This window comes from Perca fluviatilis, chromosome 8 (genome assembly GCF_010015445.1).
Source record: "Perca fluviatilis chromosome 8, GENO_Pfluv_1.0, whole genome shotgun sequence".
Classification (NCBI taxonomy): domain Eukaryota; kingdom Metazoa; phylum Chordata; class Actinopteri; order Perciformes; family Percidae; genus Perca; species Perca fluviatilis.
Window position 1 is genome coordinate 3,797,890 of NC_053119.1, and position 25,398 is coordinate 3,823,287.

Consider the following 25,398-nt stretch of genomic DNA (forward strand, 5'->3'; position numbering starts at 1 on the left):
ATAAACAGACGCGCCACGCAGCCAGTGTGTAACCGGCCTAATGTAACCTGCCAGTTGGCGTGGATGCTGCGTGGAAAGCTAATTCTGTCCGAGACGTTCCCCCTGGATCTCCACAACTTAATGCCTACACGCTCCTAATAGTGAGCAATTTCTCACTCACTTTTTTCCTTTCGGTTGTGTATTGGCTTTTATTTTTATGAAAGCAAATGCGATACTCATTACACATTGACACTAGAGATGTTGAATTTAATCCAATAATCGATGCGTGGAATCGTGGACAATGCTGCATCGATAATCTGCCGGGCCATAATCAATTATTTCTGTTTTACAATTTAATGTAGGCCTAACAACATTTTTACATATTCTGGTAGGTTTTGCACATTCAGGAAGTGCCATGTGCTCAGTGCTGTATAGTTTTATGTATCCAAGTTATTTAGTATTAGAGCTCTGCAGAATGTTTGGTTTTGGAAGCTTGAAAAGCTATGAACTAAATCTCCTACATGGCTTTAATAGAGAAATGTATTTGACGCATCGTGATGCATCGAGATATCGAATCAAATTGAATCGCTGACATGATAATCGTAATCGAATCGGGAGATCAGTGAAGATTCACGCCTCTAATTGACACATCCTTTCGCTAGCGGGGATAAAACCAGAGTTGAATCGAGCAGCACAAGGTGAGGAAGGAAAAGGAAAATGAAAAGCCTCTAAAACGACCTGTCATCTCCTTTTATATAATCCGTCCTTTCTCATGCAGCTGCTCTCCTAAATATCCAGCGTATTCTTCACCGTACGGTACAGAGGCAGCTGCAGACTCTCTAATGAACCCAGGGCTGGGGTTATCTTGTACGGTAGAGAGAGCACAACAACACATCTGTAACATCAGCACTGTGAGGCTGTCCTCTGTCCTGTTTGGGACTGCAACTACTCTGTCCTGTTTTTTCGTGGTCCATTTGTCTCCGTTCCCCCACCGCAACCCCCAGCAGCCCCTTGCCGCTTAACAAACGAGCCCCGATAGTTGCTGAGCTGTTCCTGCGACGGCGCCGGTGTCTCTCCAGGGTCACACGGGGAGAGACGATGGCTTGGGCGCAGGCGTTTCTTGCTGACCTATTCACTAGCTGCCTCTAATGGGTCATATTTCAGCTCCTGTGGCGGTGACAAATGGCTGTGCTCTAAAAGCTCTGTCCAAAGGTGCTGAAACTAGGTTGATCTATGACTGAGTCCCGCTGATAAATGCCTCCCATCAGTTTGCGCGCGGCGCCGATTCATCACCACGCCGAGGTTTCTGTTGGGAATCCATATTGGATTTTTAATGAAAGGGAATGTAATGCGATTCAAAGTCAATGGGTTTTGCCAATGTCCTCGCTCTTCACACACATGCACACACCACCCATCAAGGTACATACAAAGACACACACACACACAAAGAGTTTGAGATTGCATCGCATTTCCCTAACAGTGTTAGAACGTCTGCCTGCTGTAATTGGGTTTGTCCACAGCAGATCTCACACTTCTGCTGCCGTACGATTCGGACAAGGACACAACAAGATTTATGAGCCTCATCCGTACGAATTAGTGTTTTGCATTTCAAAGACAACTGTTTGTTTTTTTTCGTGGCAAAAGACATATTTTAAAGGGCATGTTTTGCCATAGAAAGTGTTTTAAATTGAACGAGAAAAGATTGTACTTATAAGACACCACACAGGTTTAATGAAAAAATGTATTTGTTCATAAAATTGTTTACATTATAGTCGGTTAAATTGTACACTAGATTAACAATATTTTTTTTTCCTCCTCCTCCGTTATAAACTATCTTGGCTTGGCACCGTTTAATGTAACAGCAAATAAAATGCTTTTTGCAGACATTAAAGCCGTCTCAACAAAGTATTCAATACAGAAGTTCCCGCTGTGCTTTACTCCGGTCGCACTGCATGATTGACCAGTAGCCATGTAGATTATAGTCAAGATATCTGCCTGATTAAGCTTGTTATAATGTTTGAAATACAAAATCGTCTCTGCTTTTAGCTATTTGTGTAAATGTGTTTGCATTTCTGCTCTGATGCCACCCAGCTGAGTTCCAGTTTAAAATGTCCCATCAAAAGTCTCGAAAAGAGAGCACATAAATCACATTGTCCAGTGTCCATCACTCTTCGTCTTCGCTTAATCCCAAAGTGCTTTTCCCGGACAAGGACGTTTCTTACATGGAGTCGTCCGGTAAGTCTATTACAGTGGCCCTCACCTTGATCCCAGACGCGCCAGATTCCAGGAAATCAGAAGAAGGAGAGGAAAAGGAATGAGCGCTGGGAATCAGCAGCGTTTCAGCCGGGTCTGCTATCAGTTTCCTGTAAAACACTTGGCTGTACAGAGACGTATAGATCACGGAGCAAGCCACGGCCACCACGATGAAAAACACAGCGCAGGTAGCCATCACCAGACTGTCCCAGTTCTCACTTTTATCCCTTTGGATCAGTGCCACCTTTGTGGTCACGTTGACACAGTCCCTGCTGTATCCAGGCTGTGCTGCAGTGACTCCAACACAAACCTGGTAGCGAGTGGAAGGCTTCAGCTGCTTGATGCGGTACTCTTTGACATCAGCGGGAAGCCTGGCTGCGAATGGCGCCGAGAGGCTGCTGCCGTCGGCTAAAACGGACCAATTTAGTTGCGATACCAAACCCCCTGCACTCTCCCAGGAAACCCTTACAGAATGAGACTGGACAGACGTGATATAAACATGTAGAGGTTGATTCGAAGGCTGGGTAACGTATCCGTCCACCGCAACCAGCACGGACTTGATGTCTGCCCCGACAAGATTGTGGGCGATGCAGGTGTACGAGCCCGCTTCCTGCTCCGTGGCATCGTAGAGATCGAAGCTTCCCTCGGGGTGCATGTAGTACTTATCAGACACGCTCCCAGGCAGGACCCTGTCGCCCGATGGTGTCACCCAGGTAATCTGAGGCTCCGGTTCTCCAAACGCCCGGCAGTGCAGCGACACAGATCTCCCTTTTCTGACTTCGACGCGCTCCGGGAGACTCCCAGGTGAGATCAGGGGAAGGCAGATCTCTGTCATCTCCCTGAAGTGCACCTGTCGGACGCGCTGGCCTTGGTACTCCGGGGGCTCGACGCAGTACAAAGAGTCCGGCTCCATAAACCGAACTGCGGTCCTGTTCATGTTGACCCAGCGGATGACGCAGTCGCAGCGGATAGGGTTGCTGTGCAGACTGACCTCTCGCAGGTTGGGCAGGGACTCCACGGTGCCGCGGTGGATCGCGCTCAGAGCGTTGCTGTTCAGCATCAGAGTCTCGAGTCTGGGAAGCTTGTGGAAGGCCCTCGGGTGGATGTAGGACAGCCGGGGATTGTTTGTGGCCTCGATTTTTGTCAGCTCGGGCAAGTTGTTGAGGGCAAAACTGTCGATTGATACAAGCTCGGGCATGCTGTTGATGCCGAGCTCCTTGAGATGCATCATGTCCGTGAAATCACCTCTTTGGATCCTCTCAATCGGGTTCTTATTCAAATCCAGGAACTTCAGGTTCTGGACTCGAGTCAACGCCACTTGGGGGACTCGATTGAGCAGGTTGTCAAAAAACGAGATGCTCTCCAAACTTTCAAGACCAACAAAAGCATTGTCCGGCATTTCGGTCAAATTCATCTTGGCGAGCACGAGGCTTCGTAGGTTCCCCAGGGGTTTAAAGTTCATGTCCGACAGCTCGATGATGGGGTTTTCTCCCAGCATCAGTATCTCCAGGCTGGGGAGATGCTGGAACCACTCGCTGTTGACGCTTGTCAGTCGATTGGAGTTGAGATGGAGCCTCAGCAGCCTGTTCAGGCCCTGGAATGCTCCGGGGGTAATGGAGAAAATCAGGTTGTGGTTAACGTAAAACTCCTGGAGGTTGGGAAAGGAAGCGAGGCAGCTGTCCGATAGCTCCTGAATCCAGTTCTCCTCCATGTGGAGTGACAGCAGCTGGGGGAGAGACCCCAGATAAACATCGCCCACCGAAGAAATGTTGTTCTGAGACAAGTCGATTTCGGTGATGTTGTCCAAGTAATCCAAAGTCTTCTCCACGTTAACAATGTTGTTCGTCTGCAGCAGCAGCACTTCTGTTTCCGAGGGGAGTCTCTCCGGTAGCACCGAGAGGCCCAGATCGTTACAGTCCACGGTGGCAGCCTCGGTGTAAATAGAGCTGGGTGAGAACCAGGGTCGTATCTCACATCGACACAATGCAGGGCAGTGAGCGGCCCCCTGAGAGGCCAGAGCAAAAGCAGCCAGAGACAGCTCAGCCAGCAAACAAGCCACAACTGCAGTCTCCTTCATCTTGGCCCCTGTATTCCCGTCAGCCAGTAATTGGCCCTTATGGAGTCGGCTGTTAGCACTTTTAACTTCACAAATAAAGGCTCATTTGTTACTGCAAGCAAGACGGAGTGGATTTCTGCTGACGCCTGGTCCCCGAAGCTTTGTGCTCCTGTTGTCTTTCAGCTCTTGGCAAAAGAGAGGCAACCTTTCAGTTCGGTCCGTGCCAGGTTGTGGTGCCAGGTTGTGGTGCCAGGTTGTGGTGCCAGGTTGTGGTGCGCGCTGCGATATGTCAAGGTGGGTGTATCCTTCAGGGAGTGGCGCTGTGCAGCAGAGGGGCGGTTGAGTAATGTGGCTTCGGCTGGGGAGGAATCACTCTGCTTTCCATCATTATTATCCTCCGTCGCTGTCACCGGTGTCACTTTCCATCTGGGGAGACAAGAGAGAAAAAAAGGCCAATATAAGATGAGATATGAAGACATATTGACATTTAGGTGTATTGAGACTTATTAAGCCCCCCTTTTCAGCCTCATTTGATTTTTATTGCTTTCCTCGCACCATCGAAAATTGTAAGTTATGATTAACTTGACCTTATGTATATTATTTGGCAGGTTTGAAAGGAAAGAAAAGGTACTTTTGTGGTCTCTTTGTAGGGCGAAAGAACAGGCTGATGTTTTTTTATAGATTTTTTTTAGTGAAAGCGGTAAAATAAAAGCGTCGTAGAAAAGATGGAGCGCTGAGATGACTGCTGAAAAGCCGAGGTGGAGACAGATGTTAACACTGGGAGCTCAGCTCAAAACTGTGGGGGAGGAGGGGACATGCTTCATTTACAGCAGCTATATAAACTATTTTGATAATAGAGTGCCTTAAAATCTGTATTATTTGGGATGCTTTATCAATGTTTCTGCATCCTGTTTTGTATCTTTATCATTCTGAAAACAGAACGCAACAAAGTTTGAGGATTTTTCCACTCCTGTAACCTAAACAGAGGCAGAAACTGTCTGGTGTTTCTGTTTTTAAAGCTAATCCTAACCCTAAGTCCCCATTAAGTCCCCCATTTCATTTCATGTCATTAACCGAGCTCCACCACCCCCCTGAATCCCTCCTCTGTTGTGAACGATGCACCTGAGCGAACTTATTGAACCACCCACACACAACAACGAGCCACAGGAGACACGCACAACCTCGAAGGAGTTGTAGACCGAAAAATATCGGTGGAACCAGCTCACCACCAAGGGGGGTAATTAGCGTCTGGAATGCGTAGCTCCTATGGCGCCATTTTGATGCTAACAAGAGATCACCTCCCGTTAGCATCCCATTGACTCCCATTCATTTTGACGTCACTTTGACAGCGAATAACTTTACATCTGAAGCGTTTAAAGACTCTATTTGTCTGTTGTTTATTTCTAAAGAAACACGACAATGTATAAAAGGCTCCATTACCTTGTAGCTCACGTTATGGCTCAGCAGACGCTTTTATAACAATAGGCTAACGATTGGGTCATAACCACGAGACTTACTGTCACACAGTAGAGGAATTACCGTATAGTACAGGAGAAGCTCACAGGCAGTTTGGACTTCCATTATCTGTTTAGGTTTAATGACTAATGTTAACTAGCATGTTAGTGATCAGTAATTAGCCTGTGCCTATGTTATCTCCTTACATATACCTACGCTCTCCGTCTCTGTAAGATTGGGAATGATTGAGATTTCTCTCGGCACAGCTACCAGAAGACTTCACACTTTCAGACAGGTTGCTCACGTCACATCTACGTCTTCAAGCTCAGTTGGAGGCTGCTCAGTAAAGCTAGCGATCACCGGAAAAGTGCTTCTAATATCCTTCACTGGTCTCCGTCCAGAGACACGGGGTCTGGTGGTCCATTATATATACTGTCTATGCTCACCAAGGGGTCCTGTGCTGAGACTCCCCTCGGCTGCTTTTTGCATAATTCATGAGGCGCTGTGAATCAATGTTGTTGGTACAGGTGACGGTCCTGCGGCGGGCTTTGCCTTGTGTCGACTGCACATATTGATGTTTTGATTAATTTGCGAGCTGGAGTGCAGAAGCCACGGCGAAGCCACGGCGCTGGATGAAGCTGTCGGTATAACGTGTGCAGCAGCCGGCGGCTGAGGAGGACCAGATATGACACCTCATGCATACATTAGCTGGTTTATGGAGGTCTGTTAAAGAGTTCCTCTCTCACTGTATTCTCCTCTCTCTCTCTGTCTCTGTCTCTCTATCTGTCTCTGTCTGTCTCTCTCGGTCTGTCTCTCTCTGTCTCTCTTTCTGTCTCTCTATCTATCTGTCTGTCTCTCTCTCTTGCTCTCTATCTATCTATCTCTCTGTCTCTCTCTATCTCTATCTCTCTCTCTCTCTGTCTCTGTCTCTCTATCTGTCTCTGTCTGTCTCTCTATCTGTCTCTGTCTGTCTCTCTCTGTCTGTCTCTCTCTGTCTCTCTTTCTGTCTCTCTATCTATCTGTCTGTCTCTCTCTCTTGCTCTCTATCTATCTATCTATCTCTCTGTCTCTGTCTCTCTCTATCTCTCTCTCTCTCTGTCTCTCTTATCTGTCTGTGTCTCTCTCTCTGTCTCTCTTATCTGTCTCTGTCTGTCTGTCTCTGTCTGTCTGTCTGTCTCTCTCTCTCTCTATCTATCTCTCTGTCTCTCTCTCTGTGTCTCTCTCTCTCTATCTATCTCTCTATCTCTCTCTATCTCTCTGTCTCTCTTATCTGTCTCTGTCTGTCTGTGTCTGTCTCTCTTATCTGTCTCTGTCTGTCTGTGTCTCTCTCTCTGTCTCTCTCTCTCTCTCTCTGTCTCTCTCTCTGTCTCTCTTATCTGTCTCTCTCTCTGTCTCTCTCTCTCTCTCTCTCCATCTGTGTGTAACACCACACACCCTTCCATCCCAGCTGCTGCGTGACGAGAACGTCAGAACGACCCAATCTGTCGTTAGACGCAGCGCAGACACCTCCACTCAATCCACACCTTTAATTAGGAGATTCTTTTTCTTTTTCTTTTTTCCTTCACATTTGCATCTTCCCATCCTTACGTGGCTCGCCTCCATTTGCAATCATTCCTCGCCTGGCTTCACTGTGCTCTTACGCAACTCATTTAGACCCCTCGAAGGCATCCATCTCTCCATCTTTATCTCCATCTCTGTCTCCATCTCTGTCTCTGTGTCTCCATCTCTGTCTCTATCTCTGTCTCTGTCTCTATCTCCATCTCTGTCTCCATCTCTGTCTCTGTCTCCATCTCTATCTCTGTCTCCATCTCTGTCTCTATCTCTGTCTCCATCTCTGTCTCCATCTCTGTCTCTGTGTCTCCATCTCTGTCTCTGTCTCAATCTCTGTCTCTATCTCCATCTTTATCTCCATCTCTGTCTCTATCTCTGTCTCTATCTCCATCTTTATCTCCATCTCTGTCTCCATCTCTGTCTCTGTGTCTCCATCTCTATCTCTGTCTCCATCTGTCTCCATCTGTCTCCATCTCTGTCTCCATCTGTCTCCATCTCTGTCTCCATCTTTGTCTTCATCTCCATCTTTGTCTTCATCTCCATCTTTGTCTTCATCTCCATCTCTGTCTCCATCTCTGTCTCTATCTCCATCTCTGTCTCCATCTCTGTTTCTGTCTCTATCTCTGTCTCTGTCTCTATCTCCATCTCTGTCTCCATCTCTGTTTCTGTCTCTGTTTTGCGTGTCAGATTTGCGGCTGCCTGTCTGGTTTTTTTAAAGTGCTGAGTATTGACATTCTGTGAAATGGATTAAAGCCGCCTCAGAATGTAAAATATTTATGTATTTCTTATACAGCGGAGAGAGAGAGCGAGAGAGGCCGAGAGCCCTGAGCTCTTATTGGCGCTGGCGTTCCTAATGTGGCAGACATCTCATAAAGTGGTCCCCGCACCGCCATGTTTTATTCAGCGCTCAACAGCTACCGCTACAGCTATCACTGGACACGAGTGCTGAGACCACGGCTCTTCAGTTTCTGGCTACTTCACTTGCTTTTACCTTTTAACTTATGGATCACAAACGAAGAACGCTGTCCGACCTCTGGAGATGAGAAAAAAAACGGACAGAAGATGACCCCAAATCAAGGGGACATTGTGATTATCTATCAATCTTATCTCGCCAGAAAGTGAATTAGCGTACAGTGATTCACAAAAAGTCAAACTGTTGTTTTAAAAGCGAAGGTTAAACTGATTCCATTTGACATTTCTGCCACCACCATCCATCCATCCATCCATCCATCTTCGTCCGCTTATCCGGTGTCGGGTCGCGGGGGGAGCAGCTCCAGCAGGGGACCCCAAACTTCCCTTTCCCGAGCAACATTAACCAGCTCCGACTGGGGGATCCCGAGGCGTTCCCAGGCCAGGTTGGAGATATAATCCCTCCACCTAGTCCTGGGTCTTCCCCGAGGCCTCCTCCCAGCTGCCTCCACGTGGACTGCCACCACGTCAGTCCAATCCCAAACAGAGGTGAATTGAATTTATATTTTTTTTGGCATTCACAGCTCGGAACAAAAACACATTTAACCGTGTCTTTCCGAAAACAATGTCATGTTTACTTCAGTAAATCCAACCTGTTCTCACTCCGAACTCGTAAAACACGGACGTTTGGACAGTGGCTGTCAGCGTCAGGAGCGACGCAAAAAGCGTCCTTCAGCATGTTTGTAGAACGCACCGGAGAGAGCAGCAGCTACACGGGGCTTGAAGATTATGTAGCGACTACGGTAGAGAGTAGTAGGAAAGCCCAAAAATCTTCACCCAACTGTCCCGTTCTTCTTTACCTAAACCCAACTGTCCCGTTCTTCTTCACCTAAACCCAACTGTCCCGTTCTTCTTTACCTAAACCCAACTGTCCCGTTCTTCTTTACCTAAACCCAACTGTCCCGTTCTTCTTCACCTAAACCCAACTGTCCCGTTCTTCTTTATCTAAACCCAACTGTCCCGTTCTTCTTCACCTAAACCCAACTGTCCCGTTCTTCTTTACCTAAACCCAACTGTCCCGTTCTTCTTTATCTAAACCCAACTGTCCCGTTCTTCTTTACCTAAACCCAACTGTCCCGTTCTTCTTTACCTAAACCCAACTGTCCCGTTCTTCTTTATCTAAACCCAACTGTCCCGTTCTTCTTTATCTAAACCCAACTGTCCCGTTCTTCTTTGCCTAAACCCAACTGTCCCGTTCTTCTTAATCTAAACCCAACTGTCCCGTTCTTCTTATCTAAACCCAACTGTCCCGTTCTTCTTTACCTAAACCCAACTGTCCGTTCTTCTTTATCTAAACCCAACTGTCCCGTTCTTCTTTATCTAAACCCTCTACCGTTCTTCTTTATCTAAACCCAACTGTCCCGTTCTTCTTTATCTAAACCAACTGTCCCGTTCTTCTTTACCTAAACCCAACTGTCCCGTTCTTCTTTACCTAAACCCAACTGTCCCGTTCTTCTTTACCTAAACCCAACTGTCCCGTTCTTCTTTACCTAAACCCAACTGTCCCGTTCTTCTTTATCTAAACCCAACTGTCCCGTTCTTCTTTATCTAAACCCAACTGTCCCGTTCTTCTTTATCAAACTCAACTGTCCGTGCTTCTTTACCTAAACCCAACTGTCCGTTCTTCTTTATCTAAACCCAACTGTCCCGTTCTTCTTTACCTAAACCCAACTGTCCCGTTCTTCTTTATCTAAACCCAACTGTCCCGTTCTTCTTTATCTAAACCCAACTGTCCCGTTCTTCTTTATCTAAACCCAACTGTCCCGTTCTTCTTCACCTAAACCCAACTGTCCCGTTCTTCTTTATCTAAACCCAACTGTCCCGTTCTTCTTTTCCTAAACCCAACTGTCCCGTTCTTCTTTACCTAAACCCAACTGTCCCGTTCTTCTTTACCTAAACCCAACTGTCCCGTTCTTCTTTATCTAAACCCAACTGTCCCGTTCTTCTTTATCTAAACCCAACTGTCCCGTTCTTCTTTACCTAAACCCAACTGTCCCGTTCTTCTTTATCTAAACCCAACTGTCCCGTTCTTCTTTATCTAAACCCAACTGTGGAACCGAAACGTGCAGAGAGAAGAGCCTTTTCCCAAGTCTGTGATATTTTCTAATGCGCCTGCCCAGAACAGTTGGTGGATGTGCAAGTAGTTTCCTTGAAAACAGACAAACAGAATAAAACCAGAACTTTCTGCATGATTACCAACCCTCCAATAAACCTGTACAGTTTATGTGTCTCAAACTTTCGTGTACTGTAACTAACCGTTAGTTTCCGTGGAGCAGTGTCAGCGTGATCGAAACTAATAAAAGATGCTGCAGTGCAACCAGTAATGGGGGATGGATGGAATAAATAAACAAGATCTGACACATTTATTGATTCAAATTTGCTGTGAAAACATCCATAACATTAGCAAGGGAATCAGATAAATAACTGTCTGTGTTATCAGATGGGATAAACCAAACTGTCTGTGTTTTCAGATGGAATAAACCAAGCAGGTTTAAAGGTCCATTGTGTAAGAATTTCTCCCGTCTAGCGTTGAGATCATATATCGCAACCAACTGTCTCTCGCCACGCAGTTCAAAGTAGGTATTACAGCTACGGTAGCCTTAGACCACTAAGGTCTATATAAAAGAGACTTCAGATACAGTATTAGGGGACCACTAAGGTCTATATAAAAGAGACTTCAGATACAGTATTAGGGGACCACTAAGGTCTATATAAAAGAGACTTCAGATACAGTATTAGGGGACCACTAAGGTCTATATAAAAGAGACTTCAGATACAGTATTAGGGGACCACTAAGGTCTATATAAAAGATACTTCAGATACAGTATTGGGGACCACTAAGCTATATAAAGAGACTTCAGATACAGTAATAGGGGACCACTAAGGTCTATATAAAAGATACTTCAGATACAGTATTAGGGGACCACTAAGGCCTATATAAAAGAGACTTCAGATACAGTATTAGGGGACCACTAAGGTCTATATAAAAGAGACTTCAGATACAGTATTAGGGGACCACTAAGGTCTATATAAAAGAGACTTCAGATACAGTATTAGGGGACCACTCAGGTCTATATAAAAGACACTTCAGATACAGTATTAGGGGACCACTAAGGTCTATATAAAAGAGACTTCAGATACAGTATTAGGGGACCACTAAGGCCTATATAAAAGAGACTTCAGATACAGTATTAGGGGACCACTACGGTCTATATAAAAGACACTTCAGATACAGTATTAGGGGACCACTAAGGTCTATATAAAAGAGACTTCAGATACAGTATTAGGGGACCACTAAGGCCTATATAAAAAACTTCAGATACAGTTAGGGACCACTAAGGCTATATAAAAGAGACTTAGATACAGTTAGGGGACCACTAAGGCTATATAAAAAACTTCAGATACAGTATTAGGGGACTCTAAGGTTATATAAAAAACTTCAGATACAGTTTAGGCTAAGTTATATAAAAAACTCAGATAACATATTATATAAAACTTCAGATACAGTATTAGAGATCTAAGGTTATATATTCAGATACAGTATTAGGGGACCACTAAGGTCTATATAAAAGCATCCAAAGAGCACCATGTCATGGGACCTTTAAGATGGAACAAACCAAACTGTCTGTGCTGCAGGCTTTAAAGTCTGTCTGTAATTACCTCTTAGGCTTCGTGGCTCTGATGTATCTTTGCGTTCCTTCCGTATAGATTTCTTGTTAATGACTCTCATCCCTTACAGACAGACGATGTAATGGCCACCAGATACTCTTTAATGTTTATTAGCTGCTAAGGGTTTTTTTTCCCGTTAGAATCAGCTGGAATCAATCTACTGTCGGTTAACCTCTCACAACCAGCCACATACCGACCACCCACTCTCTCTGACCTCTGACCCTTCCTGTGGGCAAGAGAAAACTGGATGCACATCAACAGATTGTAGAAAAAAAATTCACATGAAATGAGTTAATGGGCTTTTACTTCTCAAGGACATCTGATGCTGCAGTACTCAACTTTAATCCAATTTATTTCTATAGCGCTATCAAAGCGGCCGTAGATGAGATTTTGATGTAAATATCCATCCCTTTTATCAGCATGAATCACAGTTGAACAGCCTCTGCACCAACGGAGACTCTGTGCATGTTCACTTTTTCCACATCCATCCATCCATCCATCCATTCATTTATTCAACCTTTATCTATACTTGAGAAATCGGTGAGGCGGCCCTCATTTACAACGACATCGAGATAAATTACAAAGAAAAGGAGGACAACAACAAAACAATTACACAGAAAGAAGGGACTCCATCTTTATAAAGAATAGGTCCCATGACATGGTGCTCTTTGGATGCTTTTATAAAGGCCTTAGTGGTCCTCTAATACTGTATCTGAAGTCTCTTTTATATAGACCTTAGTGGTCCCCTAATACTGTATCTGAAGTCTCTTTTATATAGGCCTTAGTGGTCCCCTAATACTGTATCTGAAGTCTCTTTTATATAGACCTTAGTGGTCCCCTAATACTGTATCTGAAGTCTCTTTTATATAGACCTTAGTGGTCCCCTAATACTGTCTCTGAAGTCTCTTTTATATAGACCTTAGTGGTCCCCTAATACTGTATCTGAAGTCTCTTTTATATAGACCTTAGTGGTCCCCTAATACTGTATCTGAAGTCTCTTTTATATAGACCTTAGTGGTCCCCTAATACTGTATCTGAAGTCTCTTTTATATAGGCCTTAGTAGTCCCCTAATACTGTATCTGAAGTCTCTTTCCCAAAATTCAGCCTTGGTGCAGAATTACAGCCACTAGAGCCAGTCCCACAATGAGCTTTCCTTAGGATGTGCCATTTCTGTGTCTGTAGCTATTGAGGAAGAGAGAGGGGGCAAGGTGGGGGCGGGGATGTGGCCTTGACCAACTGCCACTTTGCTCGTTTGAAAGCCATGATGTCTCTCTCTCATGGGGGGGCCAAATTCTCTGGGCGGGCAAAGCAGAGAAAGGGGAGGTAACCTTGCTCCTTATGACCTCATAAGGAGAAGATTCCTGATTGGTCCATCTGAGCTTTCATTTTCTCAAAGGCAGAGCAGGATACCCAGGGCTCGGTTTACACCTATCACCATTTCTAGCCACTGGGGGACCATAGGCAGGCTGGGGGGACGCATATTAATGTTAAAAAAACTCATAAAGTGACATTTTCATGCCATGGGACCTTTAACGATCTAAGCGCCTGGCGCCGGTGTGTTTAGAGCGTGTCCAAATCCACTTTTGCTAGTTTGACGGCAGTAAAAAGTGTTTGTGTGTCGGGCGCCTGGTCCTAAAGGGTTGTCCTTAGTGTCTTCATTAATCAGAGGTGTGTTTTGGGCGTAACATTCAATCAACCAATCAGAGATCATCTCCCATTCCCTTTAAAAGTCAGGCGCATTTGGACCTTGGAGCATTGCTGTTATGATGGAGGATTTACATCCTAATATTGTTATTTTAGATCTTCTGCATGTGTGTGTGCTGCTGTGTGTCCCTGTGTGTGTAACAAGCATAGTGTGCGCTCACTGGGAACGCCGGTTTTGATTTACAATCCCGTAACTGTCTGCATCTGCTGATAGCCCTCCAGAAGTTGACTCACATTATGGATTTGTCTTTCATTTTCACTTTTATCTTTTATTTGTTCTTTGTGTGTTTGTTCCTGCCACAGTATCAGTCATAACTACAACGGATGACTTCTAAAATACACAATTAAATACAATTCAGCCTATATAAAGACATCTCCTGCTTCCTGTTACCTGGCTCTGCTGGCATACGCTAACACAGGCTTTTCCAGTGTTACAAAGAAATCTGTGACCCGTCAGAATGTGTGACTGTAGCGCCGTCTACCTCGCAGACGACCTACATAGTTGTATTTCGTCATATTTGAACCCAAACCACAATCTTTTTCTAAACTTAAGCCGCGTTCCAGACACAATTTTTAGCCCGTAAGTTACGACTCACGACTTGGTAGCGTTCCAGGTTTCAGGTTAGGCTATCTAACGTTGACGTTAGCTAGCGGCTACCTAACGTTGACGTTAGCTAGCGGCTACCTAACGTTGACGTTAGCTAGCGGCTACCTAACGCTGACCTTAGCTAGCGGTTAGCGGCTACCTAATGTTGACGTTAGCTAGTGGCTACCTAATGTTCAAATCGTAATCATTTTTGACACACACACACACATACATATATACACACACACACATACATATACACACACATACACACACATATTTACACACACACACACACACATACACACATATTTACACACACACACACACATACACACACACACACATACATATACACACACATACACACACATATTTACACACACACACACACACACACATACACACAGACGCACACACACACATATACACACACACAGACACACACACAATACACACACACAAACACACACATATATACACACACACACACATATATACACACACACATATACACACACATACACACATATTTACACACATACACACACACACAGACGCACACACACATATATACACACACACACACAGACACACACACATAATACACACACACAAACACACACACATACACACACACATATAGAGACAAACACACACATATATAAAACACCAACATTCAAGCACTCGTGTCTCTCTGGGTTTCCTGTTGCTGCTAACGGTAGTAGGCAGGTTAGGCCGGTTAGGCAGGTTAGGCAGGTTAGGCCGGTTAGGCAGGTTAGGCAGGTTAGGCGGTTAGCAGGTTAGGCAGGTTAGGCAGGTTAGCCAGGTTAGGCAGGTTAGGCAGGTTAGGCAGGTTAGGCCGGTTAGGCAGGTTAGGCAGGTTAGGCCGGTTAGGCAGGTTAGGCCGGTTAGGCAGGTTAGGCAGGTTAGGCAGGTTAGGCAGGTTAGGCAGCCGTGGAGCGAACTGAGAGGACATGTTGCTCCCAGCACGCTGCTCTACACACAGATTAAAACACACTGAACAAGAGAGAGCAGGGTGAACCGAGTCATCGGCAGAGGAGGATTATTAAACTATTCTCCAGCTGCTGCGCCTGTAAACCTCTCAGGGTGGCACGATTAGCAGCCAAAACGCTCTTTGAGAAGCCGCTGATTTTGCTGAACACCTGTTAACGCTGATGAAGAGAAGCCGAAAATGAGCTGTTACTGCCACTCCAATAACCTAAGAGAGCTTATACGTGCCGGGAGAACCAGCTTTAGCTCCGTCTTTTTGAATGAATGACGACGAATGTAAATTATAGAGTGTGGTCTCGACCTAATCTATCTGTAAAGTGTCTCGAGATAACTCGTGTTATGATTTGATACTATAAATAAAATTGAATTGAATTGAAAATTGAATTGAATGTCTGTGGAAAGGCGACCCAGAACGGCTTTTCGTAGATTTATTTCGTTTCTGTGGACTGCGAATGAAGTGTGTTTTACAGGGCTGTCAAACGATTAATTTTTTTTTTAATCGCGATTAATCGCCAAATTTCTATAGTTAATCGTGATTAATCGCATGTTTTATCACATGAATAAAATTGTATTATTTTACATCTCAGAACTGTTTTTTAAGTACATATTGATAATGGAAAGCAATTCTTACCAGTGGATCTTGATTGGGAATCAAATGAATACAAAGAAAGAAGAACTTGACTTTAAGATTTGTAATTGTTTAGTATTTATTTACTGTAAACAAAAGAAAAAATGTGTGAATCTGTCATTATTGCACAATTCCTCCAAGTACCTAACCTAACTGAGATGTAATGTAATGCGTTTTAATGTGGTTTCTGTAGCACTTTGAGATTCTTTTATGAAAAGTGCTTTACAAATAAAATGTATTATTATTATTATTATTAACACTGACACTTTGCTTATACAGTACAAGCAAAATGGTCCAAAAACCAGATGCCACAGCAGGACATTTGTAACTTTTACATTTTTCTAATAAGGAATGTAACAATTCTCCTGGACAGAAAAGGGGGTGGACAATGTCCCAAATGCCAAAAACAGTCAAAAAAAAACCCAATACAAACAACACAGTCCTAAAACCGTATGCTGATATACACATAGTCAATATAGTGTGCAGTAACTCCTGTTTAAATAATGTTGATTATGCACTGACGTCCAGTGATCACCGGTTAACGAGACAGAGATTGCACTCTGCAGCAGTTCCAGTGTGGCTGCTTTCTCCGTGGAGTACAGGCTGTGTGTGCGTGAAACTACTGTCCCCCCTCGACAACTTTTTAAAAGTAAACTTTCCATTCAGAAATTATTGGCATCCATTTCGACAGCACTAGTATTTTACGATGCTAAAATCACTGTTTATTTAACATGGAGTCTGGTGGGTTTAGCGACGTGAGGCTGTTTTAACAGTGAATTGTTAAGTGTCTTAACCCTTCAGCGATAGACCTTTTTTAAAACCTATTTAAGACCTGTTTAACCAGAAACAGCTATGAAGTAGCTAGCGCTAAACACACCAGACTCCATTCAAAAAACAGTACTTTTAGCATGTATAGAGCCAACATATCTCCACCAGACTGCATGTAAATAATCAGGACTTTTAGCGTGTATAGAGCCAGCATATCTCCACCAGACTCCATGTAAATAATCAGGACTTTTAGCGTGTATAGAGCCAGCATATCTCCACCAGACTCCATGTAAATAATCAGGACTTTTAGCGTGTATAGAGCCAGCATATCTCCACCAGACTCCATGTAAATAATCAGGACTTTTAGGGTGTATAGAGCCAACATATGTTCACATATAAATCGGTAATCGGTGTGTTCATTTCAACCAACACTAGAGTTGTGATGGTTGGAAAAGTGTAGAGAAGACCAAAAAGCGGCTTTTCATAGTTTGATTTTGTTTCCGTTGACTTTTAATGAAGTGTGTTTTACGATGCTTAAATTACTGATTATTTACATGGAGTCTGGCGGGTTTAGCGAACGCAATTTCGTGGATGTTTTTACGTTTAAGAAAAAGGATCTTACTCTTTAACAGAGAGGTCGACCTCCTTAGAGATCCTTTCCATAATGTTGTCAGACACTTAGAATATCAATCCGTCAGCGGCAGAACGAGCCCTTTTTTTAACATAAATATTAGGGGTGTGTGTGCAAAGAAATACGAATCACATTTGAATCGCGATTCATAGAATTCCAAAAATCGATTCACATTTTTTAATATTTTTTTTTATATAATAATAAATACAAATTTAATTTTAAATTTAAATAAATAAAATAATTATTTTTATTTTATCTACTGCAATCACATGGGAAAAGTAACTACATTTATATACTGTGAATCGTTTTTTAATCGAAAATCGATTTTAAATCGAATCGTGAGCCTGAAAATCGATATTGAATCGTGACATTTTCTGAATCGTGCACCCCTTAGTAAATACAAGCTGGACTATTGTCCCATTAACTTATATTGTAGCTTGTTTCTCTGCTGCCGACTGCAAAGATCTTGCTTAATGCTGGACCAATGTCGCAGATTTTTGTTCCCATCATCAGTCACTCAGACACAGAAACATGGGAAAATAGGGTCCAGGTTGAAAATTTCAATAAATCATTTTTATCACGAGATTAACGTTCTTTTTGGCCTAGCAAACTTTGTAGTTTTTCTCACATGCTGTTGCAACAACTAGTAACGTTAGAAAAACTACAACACCACACCGGATCTAGCTAGACAGCGGCTAACGTTACGTTTTGAGTGGATGGCGAGCTCGAGACGCCGAAATGGACGCCAATGAGATTCTGAATGGAAAGTTGCCAAATGGTTCCATTGACAAGACCAAAATGATGTGTGTGTGTTTTGTGGTTGTGAACTGAGCTATCATCGCAGCACGTCCAGTCTGAAATACCACTTGATGGCCGAGCACACAGCTGATGGCCGAGCGCACAGCTGATGGCCGAGCGCACAGCTGATGGCCGAGCGCACAGCTGAAGGCCGAGCGCACAGCTGATGACCGAGCGCACAGTTGATGACCGAGCGCACAGCTGATGACCGAGCTCACAGCTGATGACCGAGCGCACAGCTGATGGCCGAGCGCACAGCTGATGGCCGAGCGCACAGCTGATGGCCGAGCGCACAGCTGAAGGCCGAGCGCACAGCTGATGACCGAGCGCACAGCTGATGGCCGAGCGCACAGTTGATGGCCGAGCGCACAGCTGATGGTCGAACGCACAGTTGATGGCCGAAGCGCACATAGCTGATGGCCGAAGCACAGCTGATGACCGAGCGGCACCTGATGACCGAGCGCACAGCTGATGGCCGAGCGCACAGCTGATGACCGAGCGCACAGCTGATGGCCGAGCGCACAGCTGATGGCCGAACGCACAGCTGATGGCCGAGCGCACAGCTGATGACCGAGCTCACAGCTGATGACCGAGCGCACAGCTGATGACCGAGCACACAGCTGCCAATTCTCCCCCCCCTCATCAAAGCCAGGCGACAAAAGCACAAAGCGAGCCGATCAACTTTTCCATATTAATAAGAGCAATAAAATTAGAAAAAATTATGGGACAAAAAGAAATCAAGGGACATTTAGAATAGATAAAAATGCACGATTAATCGCGAGTTAACTATGACATTAATGCGATTTAATCACGATTAAATATTGTAATCGTTTGACAGCACTAGTAGTTACCCAGTTGGTGGTTTGGGTTAAAATCAGACGTTAGGGTTAGGGTGCAGTCTGGTCTACACTAGAGCAGCTCGGAGTCCATCTGGGCTGTTGGTTCTGGGAGATCTTGTCTGTTTGTCTCTTCTGGTTCAGGACTTAAAGGTATTAGATGTTATTGACAGAAAATAGTCCCTCGTATTTCCGGTCCATCTGCTAAGTGCTGTGGTCTCACTGGGAGCTGTTCGCTGTAACTTCCAATTTTTCATTACTACGAAATACGAAACTACGAAACACGCACACGCACAGACAGACAGAGACACACACACACATACACAGACAGACAGACAGAGACACACACACATACACAGACAGACAGACACAGACACACGCACACACACACACACACACACACACACACACACACACACACACACAGACACACACACACCCACACACACACACACAGACAGACAGACAGAGATACACACACACACAGAGACACACACACACACACACACACACACAGACAGACAGACAGAGACACACACACACACACACATAGACAGACAGACAGAGACACACACACACACACACACAGACAGACAGAGACACACACACAGACAGAGACACACACACACACACACACACACACACAGACAGACAGACAGAGATACACACACAGACAGACAGACAGACAGAGACACACACACAGACAGAGACACAGACACACACAAAACACATTTTCATTACTACGAAATACTAAACTACGAAACACACACAAACACATTATTACGGCACACACACACACACACAGACAGAGACACAGACACACACAAACACACACACACAGACAGACACATGCACACACAAACACACACACATTAATACGGCACACACACACACCCAGAGACACAGACACACACGCACCCACAAACACACACACACACACATTACTATGGCACACACACACAGACAGAGACACAGACACACACACACACACACACACACACACACACACACACACACATTACTACGAAATAATCTGTGTATACACTGACAAAAGATGCTTCCAGACGATGTTTGACAACACTCCTACTCAAAAAGCATTGTTACAACATTTCATTTTAGACATTTATTTACTATTTCATTCATAAATTACGTTAGTTGTGTGAACCCAAGACTTTTGGAAACTCATTCCAAGCATCAAAGCAACAGAGGGTAGGTTTGTTTTCACGAGAGATTTGAGAAATATTTCTGCTTTAGGGCCAAATTATCTCTTTATGTATACACACACAGACACACATATACAGACACACACATATACAGACACACACACATATACAGACACACACATATACAGACACACACACATATACAGACACACACACACAGACACACATACACACATATATACACACACATATACACACACACACACATACATACACACATATATACACACATACACACACACACACACATATACAGACACACACACATACAGACACACATACACACATATATACACACACATATACACACACACACATATACAGACACACACACACGTACACATATACAGACACACACACACACATACACACATATATACACACACATATACAGACACACACACATATACACACACACATATACAGACACACACACATATACAGACACACACACACATACACACACACATATACACACAAACACACACACATACACACATATACACACACACACACACAGACATACACGCACATATACACACACACACATATACAGACATACACACACATATACACACACACACATATATACACACACACACATACACACACACACACATATATACACACATATATATATATATATACACACACGCACACACAGTATATATACACACACACACATACAGTATATACACACACATACAGTATATATGTATATACACACACAAACACACACACACATACAGTATACACACACACACACACACACACACAGACAGACACATACACACACATCACCAGAACATCCTGATAAGATTAGCATTTCCTGCCCTGAGTCCCTCTGTCTCCCCTCCCTGCGTCCACCATTGATTTACCATTAGAGCCCCACCCCCCATGTGGGTCCCTTTGCTTCGGTTTGTTCCTCCTCCCCTCCCTCCCCCCTCCCTCCCTCCCCCCTCCTCCCCCTCCCTCACAAGCTCCTTGTTAGCATCGCCAGCGTTACCATTCACACTCCCACGAGCCACTCACTCTCTCTCTCTTTCATCAGCAGCCGCTCTGCTGTTAATTAGGCTCGCTCTCGCTCGTACAGTACACACACACACACACACACACACACACACACACACACACTGGGAACACACATACACACACACACACACACACATACACGGGAACACACATACACACACACACACACACACACCACGGGGAACACACATACACCACACCACACACACACTGGGGGAACACACATACACACCACAACACACACACACACACCACACACACACTGGGAACACACATACACACACACCAACAACACACACACTGGGAACAACACAAACAGACACAAACACACACACACCACAGGAACAAACACACACACACACACACACACACACGAACACACACACACACACACACACACACACACACTGGGAACACACACTGACACACACTCGCAGACAAAGACACACACAGGGAACACACACACACACACACACACACACACGAACACACACACACACACACACTGGGAACACACACACACACACACACACACACTGGGAACACACACACTGACACACACTCGCAGACAAACACACACACACTGGGAACACACACACACACACACACATACACACACACACACTGGGGACACACACACACTGGGAACACACACACACACACACACACACACACTGGGAACACACACACACACACATACACACACACACTGGAACACACACAACACACACACACACACACGGGAACACACACACACACACACACACACACACACACACACACACACACTGGGAACACACACACACACACACACACACACACACACACACACACTGGGAACACACACACAGTTTGACAGTGTGACCTGTGTTTGTTGCTGTATGGTCGTACACGTGTAGCGCCGCGGTCTCCTGTGTGTTCAGCGCGGCAGCGGCAGCAGCAGCAGAAGAAGAAGAAGAGCGTTTTGTATTTCACGTGCACTCTGACCGGTCGCTCGTTACAAAGCTGCAGTCTCGCTTTGCCAGACCTTCCTCCACAGCGCTGTGGAGGAGGGAGGTCTGAGCTATTAGTCCACGCAGCATTTCCTGGATGGGAGAGAAACCTGCTCTGGTTTTATTGGCACTTCTTTCAACCAATCACAATCGACTTGGGGCGGGGCTAAGCTCCGGACAGAGCCACGGCGCCTCTGCTAAATTATGGTGGTGGACTGGTAGCTGGAGAGGTGCCAGTTCACCTCCTGGGCACTGCCGAGGTGCTCTTGAGCAAGGCACCGAACCCCCAACTGCTCGGGGCGCCTTTCTATAGGCAGCCCCCCCCCTCTGACATCTCTCCATTAGTGCATATAGACGTACTGAGCATGTGTGTGTGTGTGTGTGTGTGTGTGTGTGTGTGTGTGTGTGTGTGTGTAATTCAGGCCTGTGTGTAATAACAGCAGAGTCAAAGACATTGTAATTTACCCTTGCAGGATTAATAAAGTATACATTATTATTATTATTACTATTGTTATTACTATTATTACTATTATTATTATTATTATTACTATTATTACTATTGTTATTACTATTATTACTATTGTTATTACTATTATTACTATTATTATTATTATTACTATTATTACTATTGTTATTACTGTTATTACTATTATTATTATTATTATTATTATTATTATCAAACAAACAGGAAGAAATAGTGCACAGTTTGGGACTTTTTTCAAATTTATTGCCAGAAAAAGAGCGCTAATATTGAAAGATTCTCATAAAAACAATTTTTTTTTTTGTTTTTGATAGAGTATATATATATATATATATATATATATATATATGGGCCAGAATCTGCCTTCGGGGGAGGGGAGGTGGGGGAGCATATTATAGTGGGGGGGTCTGGGTGTCCTCCCCCAGGGAAGTTTTGACCGTCAACGACTTCATTTCCTGCATTCAGATACACTTTTATGCACCAATTTAGGGTGTAAATCCCTTTATTTAGCCTATGTGAAGAAGAAAAACACAGACGACAATTCAAAATGTATCAAAGATATAATCTATTATAGTGTAAGTATGTTGTAGCGTGTCATTTGGGGCATTTTTAAGCGGTTATATGGAAATCCTGGAGCTTTCTCGAGTGGGTGTGCTTGCGTATAGCTGCGTACCACGGAGACTACAGCGCTGGTCTGATCAGAGCGAGCGAGCTGCGAAGCCCTCTGAGAAATCAAAAAATAAATGAAAAGACAAGAAAGACGAGCGCTGCCGTAGGACTCGTGGAGCCGCGTCGACGTGACAGCAAACGGGGCTTTTGTTCGGTCGTCGGGGGGGGCTCCGAGCCCTTTTATATGACCCCCCCGGTTAGCAGGGGAGGGGGGAGTTTAAATATACGTACACTTAGAGACAGCTACAGTGCACTGCTTTTTATTATGAGGGTTAGGGTTAAATACAGCAGGGAGGGAGGGAGAGAGGGAGGGTGGGAGGGAGAGAGGACGAGAGGGAGGGAGATGGAGGGAGGGAGGGAGAGAGATTGAGGGAGAGAGGACGAGAGGGAGGGAGAGGCAGGGAGGGAGGGAGAGAGGAAGAGGAGGGAGGGGGATGGAGGGGAGGGCAGGGAGGAGGGAGAGAGAGGGAGAGATGGAGAGAGGGATGGAGGAGGTAGGAGGGAGGGAGAGGGGGAGAGAGGGAGAGAGATGGAGGGAGAGAGGACGAGAGGGAGAGAGGGAGGGTGGGAGGGAGTTGGAGGGAGAGCGGACGAGGGAGAGGCAGGGAGGGGCAGGGAGGGAGGAAGAGAGATGAGGGAGAGAGGACGAGAGGGAGGGAGATGGAGGGAGGGAGAGAGAGGGAGAGAGATGGAGAGAGGGATGGAGGGAGATAGAGGGAGGGAGAGGGGGAGAGAGGAGGAGAGGAGGGAGAAGGAGAGAGAGGGATGGAGAGGGAGGAGGGAGGAGAGAGGAGAGAGGGAGGGAGGGAGATAGAGGGAGGGAGGAGATAGAGGGGGAGAGAGGGAGAGAGAGGGAGGGAGATAGAGGGAGGGAGAGAGGGAGAGAGGGAGGGAGGAGAGGGAGGGAGAGAGGGAGAGAGAGGGAGGGAGTTGGAGGTTGTGGTAAATTAGGCAGCCAATGGTGTCTGTCCTCCGGCCTGGTCCTCAGAGTGACCAACCATCTCCTTCATCAGCATCATCTAGTCATCACATGTGTGTGTGTGTATGTGTGTGTGTGTGTGTTGCCCATTGTGTGTGTGTGTATATGTGTGATATGTGTGGCAGTGTTGTGTGTTATGTGTGTGTGTGTGTGTGTGTGTGTGTGTGTGTGTATATGTGTGCATGTGTTTTAGTTTTGTGTGTGCCTGTGTGTGTGTGTGTATTATGTGTCGTGTGTGTATGTGTGTGTATATGTGTGTGTGAGTCATAGTAAATCTGTGTGTGTGTGTGTGTATATATGTGTGGCATAGTATGTGTTATTGTGTGTGTGTATATATGTGCTGTTGTGTAATGTGTGTGTGTGTGTTTTTTGTTGTTATATGTGTGTGTGTGTATATATGTGTCTGTGTACATGTGTTTGTAAGGTATGTATAATGCGTGTGTGTGTGTGTGTGTGTGTGTGTGTGTGTGTGTGTGTGTATATGTGTCAGTGTGTGTGTATATGTGGCAGTGTGTGTATATATGTGTGTGTGTGTGTATATATATGTGCGTGTGTGTGTATATATATGTGTCTGTGTGTGTGTATATATATGTGTCAGTGTGTGTGTATATATATGTGTCTGTGTGTGTATATATATGTGTCAGTGTGTGTGTATATATATGTGTCAGTGTGTGTGTATATATATGTGTCAGTGTGTGTGTATATATATGTGTCTGTGTGTGTATATATGTGTCTGTGTGTGTGTGTATATATGTGTCAGTGTGTGTGTATATATATGTGTGTGTGTGTGTGCATGTGTGTGTGTGCACGCTGTGAGTCATTCTGATATGAAGTCTCTGATGACAGCTGGTTACATGTCGATATGTTCTAGTCCTTCACTCCTCTGGGACAGTCAGTAGAATCCTTCCTTCCTTCGTTCCTTCCTTTCCTGCTTACTTCCTTCCTTTCCTACTTCCTTCTTTCCTTTCATTTCCTTCCCAGCGTCCCATCCTATGTCTTCTTTCCTCCCTTCCTTTTTTCACTCTTCCTTATTTATTCTCCTTTACTTTCCTTCCTATCCTGCCTTCTTTCCTTCCTTCCTTCCTTCCTTTCCTGCTTCCTTCTTTCCATCCATCCTTCCCTCC

The 25,398-nt window shown here is 44.8% G+C and overlaps 2 protein-coding genes across 2 annotated transcripts in view; one reads left to right on the forward strand and one right to left on the reverse strand.

Moving 5' to 3' along the window:
* immp2l (inner mitochondrial membrane peptidase subunit 2) overlaps window positions 1-25,398 on the forward strand; it is a 204,841-nt gene that overhangs the window by 152,533 nt on the left and 26,910 nt on the right. The gene's annotated exons all lie outside the window — the stretch shown is intronic.
* The window catches only part of lrrn3a (leucine rich repeat neuronal 3a), a 26,015-nt gene continuing 2,304 nt past the window's right edge, over window positions 1,688-25,398 (reverse strand). The window contains exon 2 of the mRNA XM_039809804.1: window positions 1,688-4,714. Coding sequence (XP_039665738.1) covers window positions 2,198-4,309 — 2,112 coding nt within the window. The 5' untranslated portion in view covers window positions 4,310-4,714 and the 3' untranslated portion in view covers window positions 1,688-2,197. The remainder of the gene's footprint in view (window positions 4,715-25,398) is intronic.